Source organism: Eufriesea mexicana, unplaced genomic scaffold (genome assembly GCF_001483705.2).
Source record: "Eufriesea mexicana isolate 0111107269 unplaced genomic scaffold, ASM148370v2 scaffold1272, whole genome shotgun sequence".
Classification (NCBI taxonomy): domain Eukaryota; kingdom Metazoa; phylum Arthropoda; class Insecta; order Hymenoptera; family Apidae; genus Eufriesea; species Eufriesea mexicana.
The window spans coordinates 246,897-256,442 of NW_016909436.1; the positions used below are offsets into that span (position 1 = coordinate 246,897).

At 39.7% G+C, this 9,546-nt stretch overlaps 2 protein-coding genes across 6 annotated transcripts in view; both read right to left on the reverse strand.

Annotated features, from left to right (window-relative positions):
- Nucleotides 1-2,421: 2,421 nt before the first annotated feature.
- On the reverse strand, nt 2,422-6,662 carry LOC108547869 (zinc finger protein 62 homolog). Its single transcript, XM_017900574.1, has 4 exons — nt 6,440-6,662; nt 5,970-6,116; nt 5,795-5,884; nt 2,422-5,724 (listed from the first exon to the last, which is right to left on the reverse strand). The coding sequence occupies exons 1-4, from the start codon at nt 6,581-6,583 to the stop codon at nt 2,422-2,424; spliced, it is 3,684 nt and encodes a 1,227-aa protein (XP_017756063.1). The 5' UTR covers nt 6,584-6,662.
- Nucleotides 6,663-8,165: 1,503 nt separating this feature from the next.
- Nucleotides 8,166-9,546, reverse strand: part of LOC108547866 (ras-related protein Rab-37) — a 179,303-nt gene continuing 177,922 nt past the window's right edge. For all 5 annotated transcript variants that reach the window (XM_017900572.1, XM_017900566.1, XM_017900571.1 and 2 more), the window contains 2 exons: nt 8,771-8,912; nt 8,166-8,584 (listed from right to left, as the gene is read on the reverse strand). In XM_017900572.1, coding sequence (XP_017756061.1) covers nt 8,467-8,584; nt 8,771-8,912 — 260 coding nt within the window. In that variant the 3' untranslated portion in view covers nt 8,166-8,466. The remainder of the gene's footprint in view (nt 8,585-8,770; nt 8,913-9,546) is intronic.

The window sequence follows — 9,546 nt, forward strand, 5'->3', positions numbered from 1 at the left end:
ACCGTGATTAAAAGGTGAAAACAGGAAAAATAGAAAAAGAAGAATGCGTAAATAAGGAATATTTCCAGTGCGTTGCGGTACCTTTGAAATCTGGATCGTTCAAAAACATTCGATGCATCAAACGTTCTCATCTTCTCAGTCTTTCATCAGGATCCACGTAAAAAGACGCTATACAAAAACGCTGCATGTACAGAAATATAGGTTCTATGCACCTTCAATTACGGATATACAATTACGTCTGAAAAGTTCGGAACTATCGTAGTTCTATAGAACGATAATTGCGAGAACGTAATTATCGTCTCGAACATCTGCTGTAAGAAACTTAACGGTAGACGGAATGGTTCGACGTGCAAATTCCTTGGGATAGCACTTTAATTTCTTTCATTTGTTTCAACAGTTACAAAACGTCCGCTTTTCTAACGGTCAAAGATAAAATTTACATTCAATAACCATCGATGTACACTGTTCGGAACAATTAGGAGACTGCTCGAAAGACCTTATTATCGATTAACATGACGATTAACTAACTTAACTAACAATCGTGGTTTGGTAAACGAGGTAAATCATTATGTACACTTTCTATATCTACTAAAGGTCTTATCAGAGAAGCTACTTAGCACGGGCATGTGTTGCAAGTGCATGAATACGCTATACGCTAGAACAGAGGATCTATATCAGTCTGATCTAAAACCAGTCCAAGAAGCCAAATCGTTCCCCTCTGCCGCATTAGCACAAATAGAAGAGGAATCAAATTGCTGGACCATGATTCTAAATTGGATATTTCTCATTCGCAAGTTGACTGTTCTAACCGATCGAGCTGTCCACGTCTGGTCTTTGTCTGGTCAGATTCTTTCTCTCTAGGCCTGCTGTACAAAATGGCTGCCATCTAGAGTAACACGATGAAAATGTTACAGGTGAGATAGCTGCCAATACACGAGGAATGTGTAACTAATGTAACTGCTCGTATAGAGACCTACAAAAGAAGAGCTGCTTTATCGCACGATAATATAAGATGTTCCATTTGCTAAGCTAACGAATCGACGATCAACTCGAAAGTATAATAAGAGGTTAAAGGCTCAGGAATATCAACCGATGGTAGCCCTCTGATGGCCGCCACGGGAACTATCACCATAAACACGAGACGAATTACTCAGGAACATGATTCTCTAATTATTTTGAGCAGATTAAAATTAGAAAACAATCGTCGTCCCGTGAACAAGGGCAACGTTAATGATTCTTGGAAAATCGAGGATCTACGCTTATTAATTCTCCCTTTATTTGTTTACTATATGCAAAAACGCTACAGCTTATACATATGCTTTTAATAATAAAATCTAAAATAGCAGAGGTTTCCATTTCAACGTCCAGAAAACATCAGTTTCGATAAATTAACGTGCAAAGTCTGCCTTCGTTTGTCGATCGTACAGTTCATTATCCCCCCCATAATTCATTATCCCTTTCTGTAAATCACATTGTTACAAAAGACATCGATCCCTCGTTTGCACTGTACAGAGTCCGCCTTTTATGTAAATGCGTCCGACCAGAAAATCGCAATGAAAACAATTAGTTTCGTTACTCGATAACAAAAACAGAAAATAGAGGAAAATGATAGGATACATTGGATAAATATGTCTCGTACGGTAATAGTCGCGAAAGATCTCTTATGCTTTGCTAAATGCTACACTTTGGACGACACGTTTCAAATCAACGATCCAAGATTATATTCTGGCAAATCAATAACTTCCATCTTGCACTCTAAAATCAAGATAATATCTTTTAACAATTTCAATCAATTATTCGGTATTTCATTCAAATACGTAATTACATTAACTGAAAAATAAATTACCAATCTGAACAGTCGATTTGGAACGCGCCAAGAAGTGCCGTTATTATTTCACAAGGTTCTTTGAGTAATCAGCGTCAAATAGAAGGAAACTGATATCGCGGTGGATAAATGTAAGAGTCTTTCTCGAAAACTGTAACTCTAGTGAAAACATTGAACGAAGAAATATATCAACTCTCTCCCGTATAGTTTCTTGGTTCCTCTATAATAATAGTGGCGTTATTTACATAGCTTATCACTGTGGCCTGGTTCTGAGTAGGTAGCAGGTCAACTCCTGCGGCAGCGAAAGAAAAACAGAACCGGCCAAAGTGTATTTGTATCATTTACACTGAAACGAAAAAACGTTAAGAAATACTAGGTTTTCTTTGAACTCTGACGAACATTGTCATCATCGACGTCGTCATCGTTGGTCAATGAAAGTAACACGTGACATCGTGACTTGGTAAAAAATGTGTAAGGCAGCGTTCATCTGACTCGTAGTCTTTCTGCCCATAGAGCTAAATTGTCAAAAACTTAAACGCTTATATGTTTCGTTTAAATCCTCAAGAATTTCTTCAAACATGGAAAGATATGCCATTCTACTGATCCGCGCCTTCGTGGAACTTAAAATAGTGAATCTTCATGGCCTTGTTGTTTGGATACTTGATCTTGCATTGAGGACAAGTCGCGTCTACCGCACCCTCCACCGTGTACGTGGACAAATCCATCTCTCTGTGAAAGTTCTGGCTATGGTCAGCGTCGTAGACGGTGTTGTGCACTGTTAGCATATGCTTCGACATGGTTTGCTTGCTGAACACGTGTCTGTCGCACAGATTACAACTGAAAATCGTGCTCGTGTGCGACAATTCGTGATTTTTTAGCGTTACCGGCGAGGGGAACGTGAGCTGGCAACCGTCTATGGGGCAAGCGTACTTTGGAGGTGCAAGTTTGTGTTTTACAGTGAAATGTTGCCGAAGATTCGGCACACCGGAGAACTTCCTGTGACAAACGTTACAGCTGACTTTACCATCGTTGCTAGGCACTGGTATACACTCGAGCGCTAATACCTTTATACCACTTTTCGGGTAATTTTTGTGTACTAATTGTTTGTGTTTGTACAACACGCTCATGTTCGCGAAGAACTTTCTACAAACATGGCACATCACAGACTTTCTGCCTGCAGTCAGAGCATCCATAGCGAATGGTGTTTTCTTATTTTCGTCTTCTAATTTGATCTTCTTAGGTTTAGGTTCATCTTGCGACATTCTTTTGGCATTATTGTAGGTCATTTGAGGTCGTTCAGGGAATAAGTTGACGTGCATGCTGAGTTTGTGACGTTGAAGCGACTGGTTATTGGTGAATACTTTGTTGCAGAAGGTACACATCATCTGTCTTCTGTTAGTTGCCTGGAACTTCATGCCTGCCACTGTAGTTGCTTTATGAAGCTTTTTGTGTCTTGATAATACTTTTTTGGAACTGTAAAGTTTCCCACAAATTTCGCAAGGGAAATTGATCTTCTGGATGTCGGAGAGGATGGGTTGAGCATTGTGCCATTGCATGTGCACATCCAATGTCTCCCTGTCAGGGAAAACATTCGTACAAATCTCGCATTGAAACTCATCATCCGCAAAGTTTTTCTCGGTTTTGTTGCGAGCACAATGTATGTCCCATAAGTGTTTTCTCAATTCTGTTACATCGTTAAACTTATCGCTGCAAACCTGACATTGGAAATTGCCACTGTCAGGTTTTGTGGGAGGCGAACTCGGATAAGTTTTTCGTGCTCTGGCTGGTCGGCCCATATTTGCATTGAACGATACTTCTTGTTTCGGCACATTCAACGATACTTCGTCCTCTTTCTTCAAGAATCGCAAGCTCAAGCGAGAGTTTGCTCGCTTATGCCAACTCCTGTGTATCTTCAGTGATGCTTCCTCTACAAATTCTTTGCCACAAAGGTCGCACTTCTGACCACCAGGTTTTTCAGCATGAGTAGACTGGAAGTGGAGATCTAGGTTAAATTGGAAGACAAAAGTCTTTGGACATCGAGGACATCGAAGCATAGTTTTCTCAGGCTTTGTGTGTTCAGTCACAATGTGGTGCTTACACATTTCTTTGCTCTTGAACATTCTTAAACATTGAGGGCAACTATAGGGACCTGCAGCGATACTGTGGACGTTTCTTGTATGCCTCTTAAGATTCGCGCCATTTGAAAATATTTTACCGCATACACCACAGTCGTACTTCTTCGAACCAGACTCCGAAGCGGCACTTAAATTTAGTGAATTTGAATCTAGTGAATCATCTTCCACTGTACTGTACTCAACGCATGAGATGTTTGCGTTCCTTTCGTTCGGATCTTCTATACCATGATCTTTCATATGAATCTCTAAAGCACCCGCACTGCTGAACATGCTGCGACAGATGACACAAGAGTAGATCTTTACTTTCAGATGAAGATTCCTATGTTCCGTCAGTTCAGCTCTAGTCGCAAATTCCAAATTGCAAAGAGCACAACTATACTGATTACTATCTGATAGTTTGTCTGCGTTCACTTCGGCTTCAAACGTATCCCAGTCCTTGAAAGGTGTCGAAATATTCTTTATGGGCTTTATTGAAACGCTCCTCGACTCAGGATATTTTTTACTACGAGCCATACGATGTTGTTCATGATGATCCAAGTAATCGCTAGGAGATCTGTATTTGTTACCACAGTCAGCACATGTAAACTCTTGTTTCTTGTGATCGGCCGTGATATGATAGTGAAACTTTTTAAATACGAGATATGTCATGCCACAGTGAACACACCTGTAGGATGTTCTGACCTCGAGTGGTAAACGTTGACACAAATTTCTATGTCTTAACATGTTGGGTCTGTACCTGTAGATCATACCACACAAGTCGCATGCATGATTGTGCGCAGGGTCGCCATTTTTATAAGGACCTGGTATATTCAAGCCTCCTTCTAATGACTTTCTTATTATTTCTTGTTTAACAGGTGGTAGAGGAGTCACTGGTTTTAGTTTAGGCGGAGATCGTGATGGAGATATTAGTTCCTCGTATTGTTTATCCGAGTGTCTCGATAGATGGGTAAGCAACTGCTTCCTATTCTGCATCGAACGCAAACACATATTACACGTGAAGTACCTTTCCTCGCCTTGCTTCGGTATAACTAGTGCAATCTTCATTGCACACTCAAACGATGCTCCGCAATGCGACTTGTACATTGATCGATCTGGGAACTCTGTCAAACACGCGATACACGTATACGGCCTCAGATCAGGCATGTGTTGACGTATATGAGAAAGTGTGCTTCTGCGATCGTTAAAACTTTGTTGACAAGAGTAACACGAGAATGTTTTCAACTGACTGATAATATTTTGCTGTACTTGCGTCAATGGAGCATCCTTTTCCATGCTCATTAATTCCTCTTCCAAATCTTCGACAAGCTCTTCATCACCTTGTAGTTCCACATTTTCAGCACTACCATTCTGTTTATTACTGTGAAATCTTTCCATGTGATTTGCATAAGAATGCTTAGAATGCAAATAAATTTGACAGTATACACATTTCTGTTTGAAAGGACGTATACTTTTGAAATACACACGTCCTCTTTTGCCCCTTTTTCTAATTGTCTTAGTTACACCTGACTTTTGGGTAGAATCAGCTTCCATTACTCTATCCTCTGTGTTTGAAAGAGGATTCAGTACAAGCTCACTACCAGTAACAGATTCTATTTCAATAGTACAGTCCGTATCATAGTCCTCTCGTGGTTCAGGTTTTACAGGTGTCTCCAAGTTCTTCGTTAAAGATGGTTCACCTTTATCTAAAACTACTTCATCATCAGTTAATTCTTGCACATTATTTTCTACATGATTCGCAGCACTGTCTTCAAGATTAGTAGCTTCCTACAAAATAAAACATATACTCAATATATCTTAATTTTCTATTCCATATTTTGAAGCATATAATACCTACCAAGTCTGAATCAGTGGCAGATTCAGAAATGACCTCAATCTTGTCTTCACAAAAGTCCAAATCAACAGGTTCATCTTTAATAGTTACAACCTGTAATAAATAAGATTAATATACATATATAATTATAACTGAACATATATTAAAGCAATAAAATGAACAAAACATGCATACTTACCATTGGACTTGACTGCATATGCTGTTGCAACCATTGTTGTAATTTGTCTTGAGAACGCAAACATGATTCCTTGTAATCATACCACTGATTTATGTTTTTCACGCATTGCGCGCATATCTGTGTCGATAATCTGTCCGTGGTTAAAATCTAAAAGGTGCAGAAACCCAATAAAAATATGCATGATTTAAAATTTGAATAAAAGTCAGGTTCCTTTAAGAATATTACTGCTCTATAAAACATATTCTGCTTGCTATTCTCCTGTTCAATAGTAACAAATAATAATATATAGCAACAGAACGCTATCAATTACCCTCAACAATGTTACTAATCTCATACATGATCCAGCATAGACCTAACCTCAATGCACCCGCATCATCATAAGATCAAATTGCGAAAAGTATAAACATACGCAAGGAAGGAAAAACACTCGAGAAAATAAAGGTTGCTGAATAAAAACATCTCTTACGCACCTGAATCGACAGGCAAGCTTGTATCTTACTGGCCAATGATACCGAAGCATTTTCTGTTCCAAACACCGACGATTTTGGCTCGTCGGTGGAGAGGCAGAGTCTACACACGTTATCCATCTTTTGCAACTCCACCACCTCGTCCATCACGGACGTACACGTTTTTGGCTCTTCCTCGCAGGATATCAGCTAGGTGTTCTGCTTGCCAACGAAACTCGCTTCTCAGAAGCAGGTTAGGGACGCAGCGTTTTGTTTGTACGTCGACATTTGAAACTGAGACCGAGCGGTCCATTTCAACACGTTCCTGGCGTTCAAGGAACAAGTTAGAAGAGGAGCGCGCGTCGGGTAGAAGCCCTCTCAATTTTGTACTAAAACATTTATCATTTTAATGATATTTCGATTCGCGAGTGTTAAACGTGCAGAATATATGTTTAATTATAAGAAAACAGATATATCAGCACGAACAACGAATGCATAATGTCGAATTGTTTCGAAAATTTCTGCAGCATGACGACAACGGCTAAATGGAGGCAACACAAACAATGGTGGTAAGTCAAAAGACAATAATTATGTAGTTGGTCGAGTGGTCGTTTATTTTATATATATTTCTCAATATACACTTGACATGTAACGGTTCGTCGTTTGTACACGTTAATAAGATACATTGTATATATAACTGCAGGTAACGTACACGGTTACATTTCGTTTCATTTTTCTTTATCGTTCGCAACGAATCGCTCGGTAACCGCGATTTAACAGAACCAAATGTTCGCCATTTCTCTAATTTCGAAATATCAGTAGCAAATTATCATCGTGCAGTTATAAAAGTAATACAGTATAAAAAATCCAAAAGCGTCGAATGTAAATTGGGTTGATCGAAAATATCGTGTTGTATATAGGACCATTACATAGAAAAGACGTTACAAACCAGACCTGGTCACGTGACTAATGCAACCAATCGCGACGAACTACACGATAACACGAACACGAGTTTCGTCTGATAGTTAAACGAAACGGAACGAAACGAGATGAAATTTGAAACAAAATACAATTACAGGATATTTCTTAAACGCTTATTATCGACCTAAATAATTATAAATATTAAAACACTTACAAATACATCTCTACATATATATGTAATTTCGACTGAAATACTCGAATTATCCGTGCTTGAACTACGAGAATAAGCCTTTTAACCAAAAAATGATTGGGCGTTCTCGTAAAACGTGTTGTACATATGGCAGCTATGGAATATTTTCGGAAAGCTCTCCTAAAACACGACGATTACTCTAAAACCGTAAATCTACTTGGTACATGATGAGCTTTCACGCGGACATCTTGTTAATTTTTTCGATACCAAATGGAATGTAATATTTCTTCAACATTTTGCTCTTTTTTCCTTTTTCATTCTTTTCACGCCCGAACAATCAATATACGGTGTGCAAATTAGAACCATCGAGACATTCCCTAAATCTATATTATATCTCGCAGATCTCTATCCCGCGCCAGCTATTCACATTAATGTACAGCACAGGAGTAACCATCGATAAATAAATTTCTATACACGTATCGTCAACAAGAGTTTCCTATCGATCTCTTTCAAAAATATCGACTTCCTATCCATATGTATATTATATATATATATATATATTTTTTCTTCTTTCGTTAGTATCTCAACAAAGGTACTCGTTTGGTGGAACGAAACATCACTTCGACACTCTAGAATTTCTCCGAAACAAATTATATTTTTGATTCCATGTACGCATACGTTTTCTCCACCGCGATGGCGCTACGATCTCCCGCCAAGTACCAGCGAATTCAAAGTTCCCGCCAACGAGCTGCGCAAGCTACGGAAATCGATCTTTCGCGAATGTTTAACGAGGTAACGTTTTGCTCCTGAATCACGGGGACGAATTGTTGAACGTCTGCGATAGTTTCGCGCCATCCTCATGGCCAACCAGTTCCGGTCCATGTTCCACCATTCGTCCGATCTATTGCAGGGGACTGTGCGCGTAAGGTTATTGCGCAATTCAGGTAGTCAGGCAATTGGAGTTGAAGCAGGAATTTCGTTGCGATTGCTGACGAACGTAGTCCTGCACGTTGAATTTCGTGTCGTCCGGGTCGTTGCCCTTCCTTGCCTTCAGGTCTCTGAAATCGAACAAAGTTATACTCGATTATCGTGCCAGCTTCCCTGTTGCGCCTAAACAGTTACACGGCGCAGCCTTAAAGCTTCATCTAGGTTAGGACCCCGTGATTCGATTTTTCTTATTCACTCGTCGCTTGGTAATAACAGATGATAGGCTGCCGATGATCGATGGAAGGATTCAGAAGTACCTAGCGACGGCCAAGAAGGCCAATTCAACGTTCAGGCCGGTTTTAGCTGAGGTTTCCATAAAGGGGACTTTGTACTCTTGCGCCAACCGTTTACCGTCTTCCTTCTTCACTACTCGTTCCGTTCCACAGTCGGACTTGTTACCTAAAAGCATTCGTTTCAATTTGTCAGCATCCAGTTTAACCAACATACTAGTCATAGTTCGAGAAGTTTGTTCGACATGAACTGATCTAATCAGATAGAATTAACGTGCTGGGATCTCCGTACTCGCGTTTAGCTTGCCTAATCCGCGTAGAGACATGCATTTTTCTTGCAAATCAACGTGTAATTTCATTTAAACCAATATACCGTGAACAGGTCACGAGAAATGCAGTGATTTTCTTTTTCCTCTGGTAGGTGTTAAAAGAAGATTTTTAAATATAGGATTAAAAGGTTAATTTAAGATTCGCAATTGATTTGCAAGTCCCTTGCACAGGTATAGAGTTGGAGACAATTTTGTTCCTTTGTGATAGGGTATAAAAATAATACGAGGTAATATAAGGTACGAAGAAAGGGTATCCGCACGATCTTTCGAGACACGACAGAATTGACCAATTATCCAATCGAGTCGGCAAACAGATCTCGATTAACGAGCCTCACGCGCGACGCTACTCTTCCTGGAATGTCTCTCGCGACTTTCTACGAAAGCAAGAAACTTGTCGAAACTATGCAAAAACCAGTCGACTTATCGATCATCGTGGCAACTTTCTCGGAAACGGGACGACAAAGAATGCTCTTT